This window comes from Protopterus annectens, chromosome 5.part1 (genome assembly GCF_019279795.1).
Source record: "Protopterus annectens isolate FY-2018-M chromosome 5.part1, PAN1.0, whole genome shotgun sequence".
Taxonomy (NCBI): domain Eukaryota; kingdom Metazoa; phylum Chordata; order Ceratodontiformes; family Protopteridae; genus Protopterus; species Protopterus annectens.
The window spans coordinates 74,019,727-74,043,782 of NC_056736.1; the positions used below are offsets into that span (position 1 = coordinate 74,019,727).

At 40.2% G+C, this 24,056-nt stretch overlaps 1 protein-coding gene across 1 annotated transcript; it reads right to left on the reverse strand.

The window, feature by feature from the left end:
• Window positions 1-18,634: 18,634 nt before the first annotated feature.
• LOC122803132 (olfactory receptor class A-like protein 1) lies at window positions 18,635-19,579 on the reverse strand. The gene has a single exon (XM_044072754.1). The coding sequence runs from the start codon at window positions 19,577-19,579 to the stop codon at window positions 18,635-18,637; it is 945 nt and encodes a 314-aa protein (XP_043928689.1).
• Window positions 19,580-24,056: the final 4,477 nt, after the last annotated feature.

Sequence of the window (24,056 nt, forward strand, 5' to 3'; positions counted from 1 at the left end):
CGCTCAATATGCACCAAAGATGGTATAACCAAGTGAAAATTCATCTGCACGTGGGGCAAATGCACGGCTCAACAAAAAGTCAAAGTCCAAAACAGAAAACAGAGCCAGCATACAGTGTTCCAGAATTTATTGTAATGAAATAAATTAAACCATTACAAAATAAAAAACAGACCGGTTTCGGCAGGAAAAAAACACAGCCTTCCTCAGTGTTAATTACATTCATTGTGGTGAGCAAAAATATATATACACACTCATCATTAATCCAATTGGTTCAATCAAAGATTTTCATTTAAACCAGGTGGGAATAATCCCCCCAGTTTGATTATCCACTTCTTTTCTTTGGTGTTTAAGATAGAATGCAGCCCAGTTTTATTATGCTTATTACCAAAAATTCTATCAATTATGATAAAAGTGAATTTGGCAGAAGCATGTACTAAATGATGTTTGTACAATGCATTATTCTGTCTCTTGTTTTTGATGTTGCTGATATGTTCAGAAATCCTTATTCTCAGTGGTCTGGACGTTTGTCCAACATAAAATGAACCACAATGGCAAGTAGCCAAATAAATGACCCAGTCAGTACTGCAGTTTGCAAAGAACTTGAGATCATAAACTACTGGGCAATTTCTGCTAGAAAATTGTTTTGACTTACTAATCTTGTCACAGTTTGTACAGTGTCCACAAGGGTAACAGCCTATCAGTGGATCCCCTGTCAATGTTGTTTGAATCAAATTAGAGTCATCCTTCCTATTCCCATGTTTAAAGTAATTGAAAAAGGAGCCCAAGTTTTTTCCTTTTCGAAAGGAAAAAAGACATTTGTCTGGTATGAGACTTGATATATCTGGATCATATTTGAGAATGTTCCAATGTCTATGCACACTATCAATCAGATGATTGGAGTTTCTAGCATAAGTGGTTGTGAATCTCAAAGTGGAATCTCTGTTTGGTTTGTGCTCATTATACTTCATTAAATTTTCTCTATCAAAAGAATCAGCCATGTTACTAGCAGCTAAAACATAACCCATGCCATATCCCCTGGATTTGAATCTATTGGTAAGGTCTCTCCTGTGAGTCTGAAAAGTGGACTTATTGGAACAAATACATTTGATTCTGATAAATTGAGATTTTGGAATGTTACGTATAACATGTGGGGGATGAAAACTAGAGGCATGAAGAATGGTATTATACTCAGGGTGTTTTCTGAATACCTCAGTTGATAATGTGTTGTCAGCCAATTTGGTAACAGAAACATCCAAAAAAGTAATGTTCCTACGGTCATAATGGACAGTGAATTCCAGTCCCCAGATGTTGTTGTTCAAATATGTTAAAAAATCATGTAACATTTGTAATTCTCCTGTCCATACCAACCAGCAGTCGTCAAGGTAACGCCTCCAGATGTCAATATATGGTAAAAATGTATTGTTGTCACAATCATATATAATATGATGTTCAACAAAGGCCATAAAAAGATCCGCATAAATGGGGGCAAATGATGCCCCCATTGCTGTCCCCTTGACCTGCCAGTAACATTTGTCTGAATAAAAAAAGACATTGCTGGTAAGGACTAGTTTGGCTAACTCAATCAAAAAAGAATTGAAAGTAGATGGATATAAATCTGCCTTTTCCAACCAAAAGGACAAGGCCTCAAGGCCAGATTGGTGTGGAATATTGGTATATAAAGAACAGACATCTAGGGTACATAGTAACCAGTTGTCTTCAAGCTGACTATCAGAAATGATCTGGAGAAAGCTAGTAGTATCATGTAATCTTGAACGTACCATTCCCAATAAGGGTTTGAGATGTTTGGTAAGAAACAACAAAAGGGGTTCTGTGATGTAACCCCTTCCCGAAACAATGGGTCTGCCCAGAGGATTCGAGGGATCCTTGTGGATCTTGGGCAGAAAATAAATATATTGGGTAGCCGGGTCCTTAACAATAAGTTGTTGTGCGATTTCACTGGTTATGATAAATTCATCTCTAGCCCAGTATATGAAATCCTCAATATGTTTTTGAAACCTGGATGTAGGGTCAATGCTCATCAAGGAATAATATCTGGGATCTGACAATTGTCTGCTCGCCTCCTTGTCATAAGCACTCCAATTCAAGATAACAACGGCACCCCCTTGTCAGCCAAAATGATAACAATATTTTCATTGTTCTGTAACTCAAAAATGGCTTCACATTCAGCCAGAGAGATGTTGTTAGATTTAAAACAAATATCAGAACCTGAAAAGTGGAGATCATTGAGAATATTCCTCTGAAACTGTTGTACAAGTGGATGCATAGGTGGATTGAATGTGGATTTGTGGTATGTGAATCTTTCAATGTTCTACAAAAAGAAACAACATCTTGAGCTAACAAATCCTCAGAGACCATAAAGCCTGGTACAAAAGACAACCCTTTATTTAGTACCAACAGATGTGTAGGGGACAATACAAAATCAGATAAGTTTAGCATATTGTTGCTTGATGGAATGTCTACTTCTCCATGACCATTTTCATTAAGCTTTGTATGTTGGTGATTCCTTCTATGTTTTCTCCCCCCTCTTTTGTATTTGAACCTAAAGGGATAGTATTTGGATGGCGTTTGGGGGACGGTGACCTAGATATAGACTGAAACTCACTATCAGTGCCAGATGATATCTCCTCAGTAGAAGATACAGGAATTGAACCTGTCTTTTTGAGGATGGAATGAGGTCTTTTCCTCTTCGGGGTTCTCTGAGCCCTTGGTGTGAATCTAACCTGTTTAGTATTATTGGAAAACGGGTTGTTGCTTTGATAGTCACCCTCATCTCTCTGAAATTTCTTCAACTTCCTGATCCGTAATTGATCTTCCAATGTTTTGAGGTCATTGGCTACTTTATTTAGTTGTGTTTTAAAAAATGTTTCACCTTCAAAAGGTTTTAGATCACCCACTAGCTTTGAAACTATTTGAATTTCAGAATCAATGATTCTATCATAAAATTTTGATAAGGTTTCCACAAAAGATATGGAAGCTTGCTGCTGAATGGAGGACCACTGTTCCATAAGTTCTGGGTCAGGGTTAGAAACCAAAGGCTGAATCCGTATTCTCAACCCTCTAGGGGTGATGCCTTTGGCCAAATAGGCCTTGAATAATCTGGAATGCCAGATGTTTGATCTAAGTGTTTTTAAATGGCCAAAAAGATTTTGAAATGCTACTGCGCATTTGGTTTCAGAATCAGACTGATCCATGGTCTGAGTTTTATCAGTTGGAAGAGGGCCAAGACCAAATATTCTGAGATCCTCTCTATCTGCAGAGAGGCCTGTTATAAAAGTGGTTAAATCCATACTTGATACTGGTCACTGACAATATCAGTCAAAAAATACTGAGTCAGCTGAAAGGTAGGGACAATTACAGCCCAAATTTTTTAAAAAGAGTGAATAGTGATGGCTGTGCCCCTTGAAAAAATCTTTTTTAGTTTTATTGTAATAGTATCAGTATACAGACCAAGTGTTCACTAAACAGCAGACAAAACAATTGTCAAGAATATAAAACCAATGATCATGAAATTCACAAGCTAGTGGGAAAATGAAAATATATACCCTCTTGAAAAGAAGAACATATTAGTACACAACGGTTGTAACCAAATTAAACCACCTTCAAAGTGCATAGGCTTTATATCTTATAAAAGACATCAAAAATAATACCTGGTATGTATGTGATTAATAAATAGTTATATGGTTCTCCTGTGTTAAAAACACAGTCAGATGCTGATGAACTATATAGGGGATCTAGTGGTTCATAAAAAACAAAAAACACTGTTACCTGACACAGACCTAATTGCATAAATATTGTGTCTATAAATAAACCCAAACAATCACCATTAGGAAAATCGATCCATTCATGCATGAGTCTTCCTTAAAAAAACTCCATGGAGGTTTTCCCTATGTCATCTTGCAGATGGAAAAGTGGGGGGAGTGGGGCACTCCCTCCCCCTCGCTCTATGGTTCCAGTGCCTATGATAACAGGAGACTTTAACTGTGATTTAAGAGGCAAACATAAAAAGAAAGGAAACAAGGAAACAATATGAAAAATGTTAGAACTTATAAGATGTGGTAAGTTAAAGCTTTGGGATAAACATTTATGGACTTATGAAAGGGTTATGTATAGAACTGAAATAGATTATAGTATCAGAAGAGACTGATAGTATTGAATAATAAAGATTACAAGTTCTTTATGAAAATGATGTAATCTTTATGAAACTAAAATGTAAAATATTATGAAAGATAGTGTATACCATATAAAGTGGAAGGGTTGTCAAGAATTTTTAATGAGAGAAATTTTTGGATGATATTATGAATGGAAAAGAAGAAACAAAAGGTATGATAGGAGGCTTTAATAAGGTATTTCATCCAACCAGATATCAAATTTTATGGGTAATAATGAATAAGTGAGAAAGTTAAGAAATGATGTATGTCAGTATACTGTAATAATATAGTAAAAATACTTGTAAAAGGCTGGTTAAGCCAATATGTGCATATGAAGAGTGGTGTAAGGCAGGAATGACAATGAATTGTATACATTTTGCATTAATTATGAATGTGATAGTATGTGAAATAAATTATAAAATGAAGGGGGTGGGGTATATAACACCTGAAGGGTTAAGAATTATGCAGATAACATAATTGCAAAAAACAAAATTGAGATAAAATAAGTCATAATTTGCACAAATGAGTATCTAGAGGTGATATAGATGGTGTTAAATAAAGATAAAAGTAAAAATTTAGATGATGTAAAGATATGGGGATATATTTCAAAATGAATGAAATGACTGTGTTAGGTATAAAATTTGGGAATAAAGATGAAAGTAGAATTCAGTTGGGAAAAATAATAGAAGAAATAAAATAAACCTCTATTTTCTGGAGTACATATAAATTATCATTCAGAAAAAAAGCTTATTTGAAAAATTCTCTACTGGTGGAAAAATAGCATAATTAACAGGTGTATTTATGTTGCCAATGGTATTTGGAAGGGAATTATTGCAATTTTGTTTTCATTTATATGGAGTTCTAGACTAAACCCTGTAAAAAGAGGAGTTTTGTATGTAAATACAGATGAAGGAAATTTAGGGTTAATTAACCTAGTGATATATGCTGCTTCATTAAATTTGTACAAAGTGTTAAAGGGGGCAGATGAAAAAGATAAGAGATTAGTAGTAAAATTGTATAAATGTAAGTATAAAAAATTTGGGGGTATGGTAAAAAAGACTAAAAGAGAAAAAGTGTATAAATGAAGAAATCAGATGTTTATCAAGAAATTTGTTTGTGGAAAATAAAACTGATATAGAAAAAGAATGAAAAGTATGGTATAAGAATGTAATGGTAAGACATTACTATGTAATATCAAGGGAAATGTAACAAATGAAAAAAATAAGGCTTTACAAATAAGAAGCAAGTTGTATAATCAGAAAGCAGAATGTTACATTTTTTGTGGAGAATGGTAACAGATAAATAACCACTAAAAGGAAATACTCCATATAAAAAGAAAAGAATATGTTTACATTGTCAAGAAGAAGAAACTACTGAATATGTGCTTTTGAAATGTAAAGGCTTTTGAAATGCAAAGAGTAAACAAGTTATGGGGAAAACTATTTAAAGAAGATTTTTTTCAAAGATATAAAATAAGTGGATAAAATAAACGTGGATATGATCAAATATGTATATTATAAGAATAGAACTAAACAGTATATTAAAAGAAAAGTTGAAAAAAGTTATTTTATGTTATATGGATTATATAGAATGAAATACAATTATTTTTAATGGTAAATAGATTTTAACAACAATATTAAGCAAAATCAGATGGTAGTTATGGAAAAAGGAGTGGGGGTCTAGTGGATATAAAAATTGTTGGATTGTAAGAAAAATTATGAATATGTATACATATATTTGTATATCTATATATTTGTATAGTTATAAATATGTGTAAATATGTAAATATGTTACAAATAAGAGTTATTTTTTTGTATATAAATAAAGGACCTCTACTCTTCTTGATAGGTGCTATGGGCTCTTTTACATCCACCTGATCTACCACAAATTCAGATAGATGGGACCTTTGTTTAAAATAAAATGCAAAGTTGATGCTGTCATAACTGGAACACAAGAGCCAAAATAAGCCAACAAATCCAACACCAAAAAGGTTTTACTGCAAAGCTTTTAGGTAAATGGCTCAAAGCATTATTTTAAGTTTAGAGTCATGCATGTAGTAATGAAAGAGGTTAGAGGTGGTGACATGAATAATGTATTAGAAAAAAAGGAATATGAATGGATAGTTAGGCTACAGGTGGATTTAAAACCTGGTTTAAACAATGCAGTTAGTATAAAGCCTATTTTAGTTAGAAATCAGATGCAAAATATTTTAATTATTATTATATTGTAGTATTGTTTTAAAAGTTTTGTGAAATATGGGGGGGTTGGTATAGGCCAATTGTGATCATGTGATTTTATGTGCTCATATTTAAAGTCTGTATGTTAACTGTGATTCATTAGCACTGAAGAAGGGTGGTTTACCTGAAAGCTTTGCAATAAAACTTTTTTGGCGTTGGATATGTTGGTTAATTTTGGCCTTGGTTTAACATCTCATCCAATGTACAACATACTCAGGAAAACAGTAATTCCCCCCGTATACTGCAGTGCAGTATCAGCAATTGAGCTACCTGGAGTTGGAATTGAATCCACAGCCTCCTCCACCAAAGCTGAGTGTGCTACCTGTTGTACCACTGATACCACAGCCTCCTCCACCAAAGCTGAGTGTGCTACCTGTTGTACCACTGATACCACAGCCTCCTCCACCAAAGCTGAGTGTGCTACCAGTTGTATCACTGATACCACAGCCTCCATCACTAAAGCTGAGTGTGCTACCTGTTGTACCACTGATACCACAGCCTCTTCCACCAAAGATGAGCATCCTACCTGTTGTACCACTGATACCACAGCCTCCTCCACCAAAGCTGAGTGTATTACCTGTTGTACCACTGATACCACAGCCTCCTCTACCAAAGCTGAGTGTATTACCTGTTGTACCACTGATACCACAGCCTCCTCTACCAAAGCTGAGTGTGCTACCTGTTGTACCACTAATACCTCTTCCTCCTCCACCAAAGCTGAGTGTGCTAGCTGTTGTACCACTGATACCACAGCCTCCTCCACCAAAGCTGAGTGTGCTACCTGTTGTACCACTGATATCACAGCCACCTTCACCAAAGCTGAGTGTGCTACCTGTTGTACCACTGATACCACAGCCTCCTCCACCAAAGCTGAGTGTGCTACCTGTTGTACCACTAATACCACAGCCTCCTCCACCAAAGTTGAGTGTGCTAGCTGTTGTACCACTGATATCACAGCCACCTTCACCAAAGCTGAGTGTGCTACCTATTGTATCATTGATACCACAGCCTCCTCCACCAAAGCTGAGTGCGCTACCTGTTGCACCACTGATACCACAGCCTCCTCTACCAAAGCTGAGTGTGCTAGCTGTTGTACCACTGATACCACAGCCTTCTCCACCAAAGCTGAGTGTTCTACCTGTTGTACCACTGATACCACAGCCTCCTCCACCAAAGCTGAGTGTGCTAGCTGTTGTACCACTGATACCACAGCCTCCTCCACCAAAGCTGAGTGTGCTACCTGTTGTAGCACTGGTACTACACATAATGGGTAGGAAATTCTGCCAACGCAAAGATATGGATCAAAAAAATGAAACAAATCAATGTTCTTTGGTTGGTTGGTTGATTGGCTGTTTTAAGAAGCACAGTAAAACAAAATATGGAATGGTTACAGGTTACAGGAACTATAACAGTAAAAGAACAGTGGGGCATCATCAAGGGTGCAATAAGAAAGAATAAGGGCAGTATAATCATGGGTGTGTAAGTAGTGGAGAACACTTGCATCTTGAACTGATGGAAATAAGAGAAGGAAGCAATATGAAATGCAGGGGAATTTCTAGGATACTGTATTCTTGTTCGTGGTAAAGAGAAGGGAAGACTTTAACAATGCTTCATGTCATGCAGATATAGTGAATGAGTTGTTTGTTCTGTACTTCTACAGTGTCAGTGAAGCAGAGTGGCAGCATGGCCAGGAAGGGAAGTCATGGATAAAGACAAATTCAGATATTGATGAGTAGGAATCAGAGAAAGTACTTCACAGACTTTGAAGAGCTGAGAAGTACAGGATCTGGATAAACTGCCTATATGGTGTTTAAAAGCATGGAGTAGTGACTGGTATAGTCTGGTGGCAGCACAGTACAACCTCTCATTAGTTACAATAATGACTGGTATAATCCAGCAGCAGAACTGTACAATCTGTTTAGTTACCATAGTGGGTTTGTAGGTCTAGGGGTTGGTAATTGCAGTCTTCTTGAGCAAAGGTGGGTTGAGGTAATATCTAATATGCTAGTTTTACTTCCTTGCCAAGAAATGGCACGGGAAATTACTTGTGACGAAGGGAAGGTGATTGAAGTTCCTAATGTCTCTGCTATGTTGTAGTAGAATTCTACAGGTACATTGCTGAATCTGATAAGGTGAACTAAGCTCTATGGAATACATGTGGTGACTAAGCAGCTGACCATAAAGTAACCAATGACCAACAGATAAAAAAGCACGGATTAGTTTAAGTTGTGCTCAGCATAAATGATTGCAGATATTATAATGATGACATTTTGTAAGGCTCCTGGCTACAAATGATATGACTAAAAAGAAGACAGTAGAAAGCATTTCTGTTTTTAGTGGTAGTACAAACTGGGCAAGAGCTAAAAAATAACAATTATCAAAGGCAAACCCAGAGAGAGAGAGAGAGAGGACAGTAATTTTTCAGGAAGCTTATAGGTTCATAGGTTCATAGGTTCATACTAGGCTATCTGCCCAAGGGCATTTATAAGCCTAGCTCCACAAAGGTTTGGCTTTCACCCCTCAGAGTTTGAACCAAACGGCATGCCTATTATTCTGCTGTGCCTCTGTCAAGCAGTGACACTGAAGTAATCCCTGGGGTATATCTAAGCGCATCCCCCATCCATTGGTCAAGATTCCTCTGAACAAGGCCAGCGAGGTGCTCTTGCCCACGCGGTACCGGGATTTTGTTCCACGCAGTTAGGAGTCTCTGGTGATGAATCTTCGTCCCTCCAGCACTTTCTATTAATAACCGCCAAGGCTTAAGTCTCCTGCCGCTTGTGGTTCTGAGGGATCTAGATTTTTTGAGGTGAAGCATATTCATATCAAATCAGGGTTTGACATGGCCTTTATATGCTCAGGCACAGGTAATACCCTGAGCAAGCCGTATGAGATCACTGAATAGAGCTAAGTTCTTCTTGCAATGTGTGGGCAGCATAAGACATATTTTTGAGGACCCTTTAATCCTTTTGGTGAGGAACTTTTGGGGCCTTTCCAGCTGCTGCAGGTGGTGTCGGGTCGATACATCTTCCGGATGGGGCATTGTATCACAATCATAGGTCTAATGAGTGATGAGGTACAGGGGACGCATGACCTCACTAGATCTAGATGTGAATCCCTTCATGATCAGGTACAATGTAGAAGGCCTTTCCTAACTACTTTAGCAAACATGAGTGTCAAACAAAAAGGTTACTGTCAACCTGGGTCCCCAGATCCCTGATGACTTCTTCTGTGCTCAGTGGATTGCCACCGCTATATGGTAGCTAGGGGGTAACCTTGTTTTTCCCCGGGCGGGTATGACTGGTATGCATTCGGGCGCTTAACTTCAGGCCATGGCTCTGGCACCAGTTATCCCATTTCCTGTGAGGCTCTTCTGAAGCGATATCTGTGTCAGATGTAGCTTTCTTTCTGGACACATGGCGCCTAGTTTGCAGTCATCTGCAAACTTTGTCAGCCATAACCCTCCTGTGTTTGCTTGTACTTCAGAAAAGTAGATGCCGAATGAAGAGTGGTCCCAGGACTGAGAGCCCTGTAGGGACACCATCATTGCAGCAGGCTTTGAGTCTGGACAAAGGTTTTTCTTAACTACTTTAGCAACATGAGCACACCCATAAGGAAGCTAGGGTAAATTTTGTTTTCCCGGCGGCAAGGAGTGGCTGCATTTCTTTTGGGCATTTAACTTTAGGCCATGGCTCTGGCACCAGTGTGAGTCTTCGAAGGATATCTGTGTCAGATGTGTTTCGGACTATGGCGCCCAGTTTGGTAGTCATCTGCAAACTCGGTCAGCCAGCAACCTCCCAAGCTACCAGAAAAGTAGATGCCGAATAAGAGTGGACCCAGGACTGACTCCTGGGGACACCACCTAGACAGGTTTTGAAACCCTGACATGGCTCCAGCAACTTGACCCTGTGGGTTCTGTCACGAATAGTTTGCAACCCATCTTGTGATGCGGTTTACATTCAAGCTGATGAGTTTTTCGATGATACTGAGTGGGGGTATTGTGTCGAAAGGCGCTTTGCAGGTGGTGGGCTGTGGTTTCTTGCCACTCCATCAATGGCCTTGGTGACCTGTTTTAAAAGTCAGCCAAGTTTAAAGGCATAGTCTGCCAGCTGACAAATCGGGTCAGATACATTCCGAATGGGGCATTGTACTCAATCATAGGTCTAATGAGTGATGAGTACAGGGGGACGATGACCTCACTAGATCTAGATGTGAATCTCTTCATGATCAGAAGCAATGGCAGTTAAGCTTCCTAACTACTTTAGCAAACATGAGTGTCAAACAAAGGTTACTGTCAACCTGGGTCCCCAGATCCCTGATGACTTCTTCTGTGCTCAGTGGATTGCCACCCATATGGTAGCTAGGTAACCTTGTTTTTCGAAGGGTATGACTATGCATTTCTTGGCGATTTAACTTTGAGGCCATGGCTCTGGCACCAGTTATCCATTTCTGTGAGGCCCTTCTGAAGGATATCTGTGTCAGATGTTTTCACTATGGCGCCTTAATTTGAATCATCTCCTGCAAACTTTGTCAGCCATAACCCTCCTGTGTTTGCTTGTACTTCAGAAAAGTACATGCAACAAGAGTGGTCCCAGGACTGAGCCCTGTGTGCCACCATTTGTGACAGGCTTTGCGTCTGTCATGTCGCCAGCAACTCTGACCCTCTCTGTTCTTTCACTTAGCCAGTTTGCAACCCATCTTGTGATGTATGGGTTTACATTCAAGCTGATGAGTTTTTCGATGATACCCTTGGGTATTGTGTCAAGGCCTTTGCCAGGTCGTAGGTAGGCTGTATGGACTGCCTTGCCTCATCAATGGCCTTGGTGACTGTTTCAAAAGTCAACCAAGTTTAAAAGGCATGATCTGCCTTGACAAAGCTTTCAAACTGGGATGTATCCAAAGTCTGCAAGTTCCCTATGTCTTTATTTATGAGTTCCATTATTATCCTCTCCATGGCTTTGCAGATAAGGCTTGTCAAACTAATGGGATGGTAATTTCCAGGGTCAGTGGAGGCACCGCCCTTGTGAAGTGGGACCACAGTCGCTGCCACTCCTTGGGTATGTATCCTGAGGTGAGGCTAAGATTAAACAGCTGTCCTAACTGCGGGTTTAATTCCTCATTGAGTTCGTGGAGCACACAGCCGGGGACACCATCCGGTCCCATGGATGCTGTGTTTTGCCTTGAGAGAGCAGTTCTCACCTGGGCATTGAGATGTTTGGGGCTACAATCCTCTGGTATAGATATCTCTCCTTTGGGGAGTGGGGGAAGTTTGCACTGAACCTGTCAGCCAGTATGTTGGCAATGTGTGTAGGTTCAGTAATCTTCACATCATTTTGAACTAATTCTGAGCATATCTGGGAGTTTCCTCCTAGGTTTCTAACATAGCTAAAGAAGGCCTTATGATTGTCTTTTGAGTCCTTGGCGATTTTTCTCTCAAAATTTGCCTTGGATGATTTTATGAGAGCTCTTAGTTTTTACTTATAATGATCAAAGGTGTCTTACCTTTCAAGGATTTTGCTCTATCTTGTAGTAGCTTCCTGCCTTTGTTGTAGAGCTTGTTTATGGCTGGGGTCCACCAGACTGGACGCTTGCCTTTGGTACAAAGAGTCTTAGTTTTGTTTGGGATTGCCTGATCCATGCAGCCCTGTAGGTGCTGGTAGAAGGCATTTGTAAGTGATTCAGCAGTTTGAGTAATGTTTACTACTGGCTCAGGGGCCTTAAAGGAGACCACACTAGTTTTTAGAAGTGTGAAGTTGGCTTTTGAAAAGTTTTTCACTGTGGTCTTTTTTGTTTCAGATGGGGGCAGGATGAGGACCTCCAGTGAGATTAGTTTATGATCTGATCTCACCAGTGAGGGGTATACTTCCGGTGTTGAACATTGTGATCCCATGTTCGTGATGATGAGATCAAGTATGTTTTCTCTTCTTGTGGGGATGGTGACTAGTTGTTCCATGGCATTTGAGTTTATGAACTCCAGGAACCATTGGGCTAGAGTGTTTGGGCTTGAGTAGTGTTCCCAGTCTATATTAGGGTAGTTGAAATCACCTAGTATGATGGTATTTGGAGATACATTTATCCCCTCCAGTGTTTTCAGGAAGGCCATGTGAGGTTCCTGAGTTTGAGAGGGTGGCCTGTAACATGCTACAAATTGCAGAGCAGTCTTGCCTATGGTTAATTGCACCTGGATGGTCTCCGATGCATCATGCGTTGCCACCAACCTTGAGGTGTGTGTGTCCTTTATGAATATGGAAACCCCCCCTCCTTTCTTGGTGTTGTCCGGATTTTGGGGCCGGAATGCATGATATGAGGTGAAACCTGATAGTGCTGGGGTGCTCTCAGGAGCCTTGAACCAGGTTTCTGTCACAGCACAGACATCGATGTTCTCCATGCTGAGAAGGGCCTCGAGTGCATGCATCTTGAGATTGAGACTTCTGGCATTGAGCAGCATTACCCTTAGTTTTTTCCTTTTTGTGTTCTAGGGGTGGTAGGTTTAGAATTTGAGCCTTGCCTAAAAGGCACTATGGGGGTGGCAAGAGCCTTTGCCAATATCCGAAGCCCAGGGTGACAGGTGCAAGCCGTCCTTAAGCAGCGTGGCTTGTCCAGCATGTCATCCCAGGCAGACAGACATTGGATCCCCTTTGAATGACACCAAAATTTAAGCCAATTATTAAAGCTGATCATCTTATCACTGTATTGTGGCATCATTCTAGGTGAAGGTAGGATACTGCTCAAGGTCAGGGTCATACCTGCCTGGGCTACATAATCAGAGAGCTCCTCAATGTCTCTTTTCATGTAGTCCAAGGAGGGTACATCTCAGGTCGTTGACACCAGCATGGACAATGAATGAGTCGTGACTTGTACTTGCTGTTGAGAGACCTGAGTGCTTGCGTTATGGCGGATTCTAGCACCCGACAGGCAGCTTACTGTGACCTTCTCCTTACTCAGTCTGGTGGCCGGACGTCAGTGCCTGACTATGGAGTCACCAATGACGAGTGTGTCTGGCATTGTGTTTGGCCTTAAGGGCTGTGACTGTTTGACACTCTGACTGTGTGGTCTATGTGATGCATGTGTTGGGTCCTGAGGTGGTAGTTGTTTGGTGTCTGCTTTGGAGGCCTCTGCTGTTTTGGTAGATTTTTGGTCAGAGCCTCCGAGCATGTCTTTGTGTGCTTATGTGTATGATTTGAAGTTGTGATAGTACTATGTGTGACTGGGTATATAGTGTGTGTGGTTACCTTTCTCCTCCTGTCTGGTCTTGCCAGTCCTATGTTGAGAGAGCTCAGCCTCCAGTTTGGCGTATAGTTGCATCTCTCGCATGTATTTGTGTTTTGTGGGAGAAGGAGAGGATTGTCGGTGTACATGAGGCAATTGTAACATTGCCTCAATATTCCCAGGTTCACCAGTTGAGCAGGAGAGGACACTAGCAACTGATCCCTCGACATGCTAGAAGTAATAGATAAAAAACTTACAAAAGACTCTAGGGGATGTGGGTTCTAGGCTGGTAGGGTACTATCTATAATAATAGTGCTTTATCAAGGTGCAAGTACTGTAGGAGCAAGTGCTAGGCTTTACAGATAGAGAATAGTCTACTTGGGAATCAAGTAGAGATGAAGTTTTTAGTTATAGGATACGCTGGTTAGATCGGTAGTATAGTTCGAGGAAGGTAGATTTAAGGGAAAATTTGAAGAGTGGAATTTAGGTAGCCCGAATAGTTTAACCTTGTTAAACCGCCGCTGCTCTTGTGTGCAACAGTGGCAACTCCGCTATCGCTAACAAGCAACGCTTAACGCGTGCTTTATAGCAGGGGCTGGAAACAGGAAATGACCCAAAATGGCCAACGAATTACTAGTTGCTGTCTCTAACCACTCCTCTGAGGACAAACAAGCAGCTCAGTACTCCCCACTCCCACTGGTGAGTAAAGAAACTACCTCTGGCCACACAAGAAAATGGAGAAACACAGGAACCAAGACAAAGCCCAGGGTTCAGCAAAATCTGATCACTGGAACAACTAGCTAGGAAAGTTTAGGAAAGGAGAAGTATTTTTTTGTTTTTTTGCAAACAGACAGAAAAAATACAGTAAATGCTTTGGTATTGACTAAATTGCTATCAAAGGCTGGTACACTTGAGTGTATTAGCCTGTTTATTACACAAGCAACACTTTAGCCAACAAGTGCAATCAACAGTTTAAGCACAGAAAAACAGGAAAATTAGGTAATAAAACAGTAATATAGGCACAAACAGTAGTCGAAAAGCTCAAAAGATCGAAAAATGCAAAATAAAATGTTTAAAAAATACTTATAATCAAGAAAGTTGCTTTTTCTGCTCTCTGCTGGCTTAGGAACTCTGCAGGGGACCACAAGGAGCTATGCCAAGTTCTCTAATGCCAGAAAAGCCCGCCAAAGCATGCTTTATAGCAGGGGGCTGGAAAAAACAGGAAATGACCCAAAATGGCCAACGAATTACTAGTTGCTGTCTCTAACCACTCCTCTGAGGACAAACAAGCAGCTCAGTACTCCCCACTCCCACTGGTGAGTAAAGAAACTACCTCTGGCCACACAAGAAAATGGAGGAACACAGGAACCAAATACAAAGCCCAGGGATCAGCAAAATCTGATCACTGGAACAACTAGCTAGGAAAGTTTAGGAAAGGAGAAGTATTTTTTTTTTTTTTTTTGCAAACAGACAGAAAAAATACAGTAAATGCTTTGGTATTCGACTAAATTGCTATCAAAGGCTGGTACACTTGAGTGTATTAGCCTGTTTGTTACTTTTAAGCAACACTTTAGCCAACAAGTGCAATCAACAGTTTAAGCACAGAAAAACAGGAAAATTAGGTAATAAAACAGTAATATAGGCACAAACAGTAGTCGAAAAGTTCAAAAGATCGAAAAATGCAAAATAAAATGTTTAAAATACTTATAATCAAGAAAGTTGCTTTTTCTGCTCTCTGCTGGCTTAGGAACTCTGCAGGGGACCACAAGGAGCTATGCCAAGTTCTCTAATGCCTGAAAAAGCCCGCCAAAGTGCGCTTTATAGCAGGGGGCTGGAAAAAACAGGAAATGACCCAAAATGGCCAACGAATTACTAGTTGCTGTCTCTAACCACTCCTCTGAGGACAAACAAGCAGCTCAGTACTCCCCACTCCCACTGGTGAGTAAAGAAACTACCTCTGGCCACACAAGAAAATGGAGGAACACAGGAACCCAATACAAAGCCCAGGGATCAGCAAAATCTGATCACTGGAACAACTAGCTAGGAAAGTTTAGGAAAGGAGAAGTATTTTTTGTTTTTTTTTAGTTTTTTTGCAAACAGACAGAAAAATACAGTAAATGCTTTGGTATTCGACTAAATTGCTATCAAAGGCTGGTACACTTGAGTGTATTAGCCTGTTTGTTACTTTTAAGCAAAACTTTAGCCAACAAGTGCAATCAACAGTTTAAGCACAGAAAAACAGGAAAATTAGGTAATAAAACAGTAATATAGGCACAAACAGTAGCCTAAAAAGTTCAAAAGATCGAAAATGCAAAATAAAATGTTTAAAAAATACTTATAATCAAGAAAGTTGCTTTTTCTGCTCTCTGCTGGCTTAGGAACTCTGCAGGGGACCACGAGGAGCTTTGCCAAGTTCTCTAATGCCAGAAAAGCCCGCCAAAGCGCTTTATAGCAGGGGCTGGAAAAACAGGAAATGACCCAAAATGGCCAACGAATTACTAGTTGCTGTCTCTAACCACTCCTCTGAGGACAAACAAGCAGCTCAGTACTCCCCACTCCCACTGGTGAGTAAAGAAACTACCTCTGGCCACACAAGAAAATGGAGGAACACAGGAACCAATACAAAGCCCAGGGATCAGCAAAATCTGATCACTGGAACAACTAGCTAGGAAAGTTTAGGAAAGGAGAAGTATTTTTTTTGGTTTTTTTTAGTTTTTTTGCAAACAGACAGAAAAAATACAGTAAATGCTTTGGTATTCGACTAAATTGCTATCAAAGGCTGGTACACTTGAGTGTATTAGCCTGTTTGTTACTTTTAAGCAAAACTTTAGCCAACAAGTGCAATCAACAGTTTAAGCACAGAAAAACAGGAACATTAGGTAATAAAACAGTAATATAGGCACAAACAGTAGTCGAAAAGTTCAAAAGATCGAAAAATGCAAAATAAAATGTTTAAAAAATACTTATAATCAAGAAAGTTGCTTTTCTGCTCTCTGCTGGCTTAGGAACTCTGCAGGGGACCACGAGGAGCTATGCCAAGTTCTCTAATGCCTGAAAAGCCCAAAGCTTTATAGCAGGGGGCTGGAAAAAACAGGAAATGACCCAAAATGGCCAACAAATTACTAGTTGCTGTCTCTAACCACTCCTCTGAGGACAAACAAGCAGCTCAGTACTCCCCACTCCCACTGGTGAGTAAAGAAACTACCTCTGGCCACACAAGAAAATGGAGGAACACAGGAACCCAATACAAAGCCCAGGGATCAGCAAAATCTGATCACTGGAACAACTAGCTAGGAAAGTTTAGGAAAGGAGAAGTATTTTTGTTTTTTAGTTTTTGCAAACAGACAGAAAAATACAGTAAATGCTTTGGTATTCGACTAAATTGCTATCAAAGGCTGGTACACTTGAGTGTATTAGCCTGTTTGTTACTTTTAAGCAAAACTTTAGCCAACAAGTGCAATTAACAGTTTAAGCACAGAAAAACAGGAAAATTAGGTAATAAAACAGTAATATAGGCACAAACAGTAGTCGAAAAGTTCAAAAGATCGAAAAATGCAAAATAAAATGTTTAAAAAATACTTATAATCAAGAAAGTTGCTTTTTCTGCTCTCTGCTGGCTTAGGAACTCTGCAGGGGACCACGAGGAGCTATGCCAAGTTCTCTAATGCCTGAAAAGCCCAAAGCTTTATAGCAGGGGCTGGAAAAAACAGGAAATGACCCAAAATGGCCAACGAATTACTAGTTGCTGTCTCTAACCACTCCTCTGAGGACAAACAAGCAGCTCAGTACTCCCCACTCCCACTGCTGAGTAACGAAACTACCTCTGGCCACACAAGAAAATGGAGGAACACAGGAACCCAATACAAAGCCCAGGAATCAGCAAAATCTGATCACTGGAACAACTAGCTAGGAAAGTTTAGGAAAGGAGAAGTATTTTTTTTTTTTTTTTCAGTTTTTTTGCAAACAGACAGTAAAAATACAGTAAATGCTTTGGTATTCGACTAAATTGCTACCAAAGAAATAACAAGGGGGAAATATGAAACATACAATACAGAGAACAAGAACATGGAGAAAAGATGAAAATACAATTCAGGGAATAAGTACCATTTGAACAGACCATATATAATTTAAAATTAGATGCCATTTAAGAGTAAAGACTATGGACATGCAGTGTGTTAATTCAAGTTACTGAAGTGCAGTGCCTGCAAAGCAGCTATAAATGTAGACAAATCATCTTCTCTTTATAAAGGAAGTTAAAGATTAAAAAGTTATAATGGAACAGTGTGTAGGATTCCATGTCCTGGGTCCAGATACACAAAATCAGGATAACATGGTTGCAGGAAGCTGGGATTTAATGCAAATAAGTGTAGGCTAAGACATTTTGATGGGAGGGAAAATGCACACACATTGAGGGGTGGCCCAAGAAAAAGTATTCTGTGGGCCACATTCAGAGTTATGCTGGCTCATGTTGTCATCCTGTACCTTCCATCAGAAGTTACTACGTGATCTCTTCACAATACAGGTACCCAGGGAGGGTTGCCTTAGGTGTGCAAGCATACCGAATGTCTTGTTTAATATTACAGACTAAACAAAATATGAGAGCCTCTAAAACTCAGCAAGGATTACTGCTTCTGATTATTAGGAATGCCAAAAAGCACTAATGTTTACGTTTGAAAAGTGAACTGCTAAAGTGTTAGACAAAGGGCTCCTTATACATAGTGATATCAAGTATGCTATATCTGTCAGTATCTTACAACGCTGTAAATGCCTTTCAAAAAGTGTACTTGTATATCATGGACGTATACTGATCAGTGATCAAATAATAAATATTTAGCTTTACATGCCTCAATCAGTAGAAAATTATCTTATACACACGGAAAAGGCAATTTTGTTTGTACATTGCACTTAAAATTCAAGTGTCCACGGCTGTGCTATATTTTATCCAACTGTTCTATACATTACATATTTTTATTTCTTTTGCTGAAGCAGTAGCACATAATTAGTCTGTCTCTACATCTTGTTCTAATGTATATAAGCTATGTTTTCAGTTTTTTCTTGTTCACTTTTCCGGTATTTTAATTTAGTTTTCACCTTTGTATTGGAGATGATTATAACAATAGGGAATACAGATGAGTAACATACTGAAAAGAAAGTGCGTACATCTGTTACAATAACATGGACTTCATCAGACACTGTGGCTTGGTAAAGCCAAATTGTGCTGTCTACCCCAAAGAAAAAAATATATAAGCCAACTAAGGTGGAAATAGTTTTTGCTGCTTTACTTTCCATTCTACTTTCTTGGTTATTGTCTGAACTCCTCATGCCTTGAACACGTTTTCCATGCCAGTAAAGGACTAATAGCATTTTAGCACTAGCCATAGCCATAAATATCACAAACACCATATCCCGAGTAAAACTGGCAAATCCATTTGCTTGCAGTGATACTTTATCTGGAAAAATGATAAGGCAGTATCCCAAGTCACTAGTGTATGGTAGGTGAGAAGAGTTTCTTCCAGACACAGAGCACATAGTTCTTGACACATATACCAATGAATTCATCAACAGAAGCAATGCGAAGATATGCGGCAAAAATTTTTGCAATTTTATTTTTACAGAAGCCCAGTTATGATTTGAGGAAAGGAGGACAGCACACTGGAAACAACTCAGAAGGCATGTCAAACACAAGGACATTGCTCTAGAAAGTCTAGATGCAAAGACAACTAGCTTACAGCCAATATCGTTGAAGAGATTCTGAAGTCCAAAAACAAACAGTGAACGTGGCAGGCCCCGTGTTAGAACTGAGATTAGGTTTGCCCATGCCAGCTTTCCAGTGATAAGTTCTGAAGTCTTCACTTTTTCCTTTAGGCAGAAAGTTCCATAGAAATATATTATAATTACATTTCCAAAAATTCCAATAATTGTCAGAATTAAAAATATGATTCCTTTCATGAGACCATAGGCATCCATTTTATATGCTATGGTTTGATGCCTAGAAAATGTCAGCACAGGTTGTCAAACCTAAAAACACAATAATATTTCATTATTAGCATGTTTTATAACCTGTAAAGTGCAGTTTTATCATTTATAGCCTTATAGGAACAGATAGATTTTAGAGTTCATTTGTGCTAGTTATAAAAATACAGTTACAGGTGTACATTATAATGATATTAACTCATTGTTTATACTTGAGGTCACTGTAAATAATATTGTGTTCATTGAAATAATGCCACAAAAGAAAGAAAGATATGAGTAAAGAGGCATGATGACCTCCCCTGATCTAGATGTGAATCCCTTCATGATTAGGTGGGCTATATAAAATGTTTTTCTAACCACTTTGGCCACGTGGTTGTCAAATGAGAGACTGCTATCAACTTGGGTCCCCAGGTCCCTAATTACTTCTTCTGTACTTAATGGATTACCACCTATGTGGTAATTTGTGGGCACTTTGTTTTTGCCAAAGGGGATGACTATACACTTTTTGGCATTTAGCTTGAGACTATGGCTCTGGAACCAGTTATCTGTTTCTATGAGGCCCTTTTGGAGGATGCTTGTGTCGGCTGGAGAGTCTATTATGGCGCCCAGTTTGCAGTCATCTGCGAACTTGGTCAGCCACAGTCCTTCCATGTTGGCCTGTACCTCTGAGAAATATATACTGAACAAGAGAGGTCCCAGGACTGAGCCTTGTGGGATGCCACTTGTAACTGGTTTGGAGTCTGACATGGCTCCAGCTATTCTAACCATGTGGGTTCTGTCCTTGAGCCAGTTTGCAACCCATCTAGTGACATAGGGGTTTATATTTAAGCTGGTGAGCTTATCTATAATGCCCGAGTGGGGTATTGTATCAAAGCTTTTTGCGAGGTCCAGGTAGGCTGTGTGGACCACCTTCCCCTTGTCAATGGCCTTGGTGACTGTTTCAAAGAAATCGACCAGGTTTAAGAGGCAGGATCTGCCCTTAACAAAGCCAAACTGGGTAAGATCCAGTGTCTGTAGGTCCCCAATATCTTTATTTATAAGGTCCATGATGATCCTTTCCATAGCTTTGCAGACTAAGCTAGTGAGACTTATGGGGCGATAGTTTCCAGGATCCGTTGAGACACCACTTTTGTGGAGAGGGACCACTGTTGCTGTACGCCACTCTTTGGGTACATATCCTGTAGTAAGGCTGACATTGAACAGTAGTTTTAGGTTTGGGTTTAGCTCTTCTTGGAGTTCATGTAGGACGCAGCCCGGGATACCGTCTGGTCCCATTGATGCTGTGTTTCTTGCTTTGGAGAGAGCAGCTCTTACCTGAGCATCTGAGATGTCAGGGGGGCAGCACTCTGCTGGGATAGATATTAGCCCTTTTGGTGGGGAGGGGGGGGGAGTTTGTTCTGAACCTGTCAGCTAGGATGTTGGCAATGTCTGTGGGTTTGGTGTATTTTTTGTCATTTTGGACTAATTCTGAGCATATCTGGGAATTCCCACCCAGGTTCCTAACATAACTAAAGAAAGCCTTGTGATTATCCTTAGTGTCCTGTGCAATTTTTCTCTCGAAGCTGGCCTTAGACGATTTTATGAGTGCCAGTAGATTTTTGCTAATACTGATCAGAGATGCCTTCCCTTTTTTGTTATTTTGCTCTATCATGTAGTAGCTTCCTCCTTCTATTGTATAGTTTGTTTATGGCTGGGGTCCATGAGACAGGACGTCTGCCTTTGGAGGATTGGGTCTTGGTTTTATTTGGGATCGCATGATCCATGCATTCCTGAAGGTGTTCATAGAATGCGTTTATAAAGGATTTTGCGGTCTGGGCCGTATTATCCACAGGCTCGGGGGCTTTGAAGGATTCCACCTCGGTTTTGAGGAGTGTGAAATTTGCTTTAGAGAAGTTTTTCACTGTGGTTTTCTGGGCATGGGGTGGGGTCAGGATGTGAATATCCAGTGAGATTAGTTTATGGTCTGATCTTACCAGTGAGGGATACACTTCTGGTCTGGAGCATAGAGTCCCCATGTTGGTGATGATCAGGTCCAGTATGTTTTCCCCTCTTGTGGGAGTGGTAACAAGTTGTTCCATAGCATTTGAATTTATAAATTCTCGGAACCTTTGGGCTAGGGTGTTGGAGCTAGAGTAATGCTCCCAGTCTATGTTTGGGTAGTTGAAGTCACCCAATATAATGGTGTTTGGAGAGACCTTCATATTTTCCAGTGTTCTCAGGAAGGCCGAGTGGGGTTCCTGGGTTTGGGAGGGTGGTCTGTAGCAGGCTAGAAACTGGAAGGCAGTTTTACCTACTGTTAGTTGCACATGGATAGTCTCTGATGCTTTGTGCTGTGCCACCAACCTGGAGGTGTGGGTATCTTTGACGAATATTGATACCCCCCCTCCTTTTCTGGTTCGGTCCAAGTTTTGGGGCTGAAAAGCATGGTATGAGGTATAACCTGGTAGTGCTGGGGTGCTCTCGAGAGCCTTGAACCAGGTTTATGTTACTGCACAGATATCAATGTTCTCCATGCTAAGGAGAGTTTCGAGTGTGTGCATCTTGAGGTTTAGACTTCTGGCGTTGAGTAGCATTACTCTTAGTTTTTTATCCCTTGTGATACCTATGGAGGTGGGTTTGTCTTTTGAGCCTTGCCTAAAAAAGGCACTATGGGGTAACAAGAGCCTTTGCCAATATCCGAATGCCCAGGGGTGACAGGTGCAAGCCGTCCCTAGCGAAGCATCGTGGCTTGTTGAGCATGTCATCCCAGGCTGACAGGCATTGGATCCCCTTTGAATGACACCAATACTTAAGCCAATTGTTGAAATTGTTAATCTTGTCTTCATACTGTGGCATCATTCTTGGTGAGGGTAAGATGCTACTCAAGGTCAGGGTCAACGGTCTGGGCTACATGCTCAGAGAGCTCCTCTATGTCTCTTTTCATGTAGTCCAGGGAGGTACATATAAGGTCATTCACACCAGCATGGACAATGACTGAGTCATATTTGTACTTGCCTTGGAGTGACCTGAGTGCTTGTGTTATGTGGCGGATCCTAGTGCCCGACAGGCAGCTCACCGTGACCTTCTCCTTGTTCAGCCTGGTGAGTGGGACATCAGTGTGCCTGATGATAGAATCACCTATTACAAGTGTATCAGGTGTGTTGTTTAGCCTTAAGGGCTGTGACTGTTCGGCACACTGGCTTTGTGAGCTATGTGTTGCACGTGTTTTGTTTTGGGGTAGCGGTTGCTTGGGTGTCTGCTTTGGATGTCTCTGCTGCTTAGGCAGATTTTTATTTAGAGCCTCCAAGTATGTTTTTGTGTGTTTATGTGTTTGGTTTGCTGTCGTTGTAGGTCTATGTGAGACTGGAATTTTGGTGTGTGTGGTTTCCTTCTCCTCCTGACTGGTTACGCCAGTACTGAGTTGAGAGAGCTTAGCCTCCAGTTTGGCTATATGGTTGCATCTCTCACATGTGTTGGAATTTGTTGGGAGGAGGAGAGGGTTGTCTGTGTACATGAGGCAGTTGTAACATTGCCTCAAGATTCCCAGATTCACCAGCTGGACTAGAGAGGAGATTGACAACTGACCTTTGGACATGCTAGAATAGTATTGGGAATTTCTTTATAATTGAAAAAAATGGCCAATGGGGAGCAAGGTACTCCAGGGGGAGTTTGTGAGGGTGTAGTGCTATTATAGGTTATGTACATTTACAGAGCCACTAAATGAAGCCATATTATTAAAAACTCTTCATATGCATTTTACCAATTACTTTTGCACATTTATGCATGATAACAGATTTTTAGTTTATTGTTTTATTGATTTAACATATGTACAATATATACACAGAAAGAAAGAAATTCAATATTGCATGCTGTTATACAGTTTCAGAAACACATTAAACCATTAGAGTAATCCAATGAAGTTAACAAATTAACTATTTTGTTATTTCAATAGCAGCATTTCAAGATTATCCCAGCAACTAGAGGTCTTCATAAGATACACAGGATTCATTCAAATTACTTCTTTTTCCACTTCATATAACATTGTTAAATTTAGAAATTTTTGAATGCAGGAACTGAGTTTGTTTTCCAATTTGTTCTAATAATTTTATATTTTATAGGTTCATAGGTAGATACTAGGCTATCTGCCCTAGGGCATTTATAAGCCTAGCCAGAGTGTATTTGGCTTCCGCCTCCCTATTAGATTAGCCTACTGTGCCTCTGTAAAGTAGGTCACAGAAGGTACCCTTTTAAGATTAGTTTACTGTGCCTCTGTCTAGCAGAGACACAGGAGAGATCCCAGGGGTGAATTTGCAATTTCCCATCCACGCGTCCAAATTTCACTTGAAGAGGGTCAGCGAGGGGCTATGTCTAACATGAATTGGGATTCTATTCCAGAGTGAGGGGAGCCTCTGGGAAATGAATCTGTCCCTCCAGCATGTCCTATTTATTTTTGTGCTGAGGTTTAGGTCCCTGGAGCATGTAGCTCTAAGGA

What these genes read in the sequence shown, in the direction of transcription:
- LOC122803132 (XM_044072754.1), bottom strand. Translation starts at nt 19,579, where the DNA reads ATGGATGCCTATGGTCTCATGAAAGGAATCATATTTTTAATTCTGACA.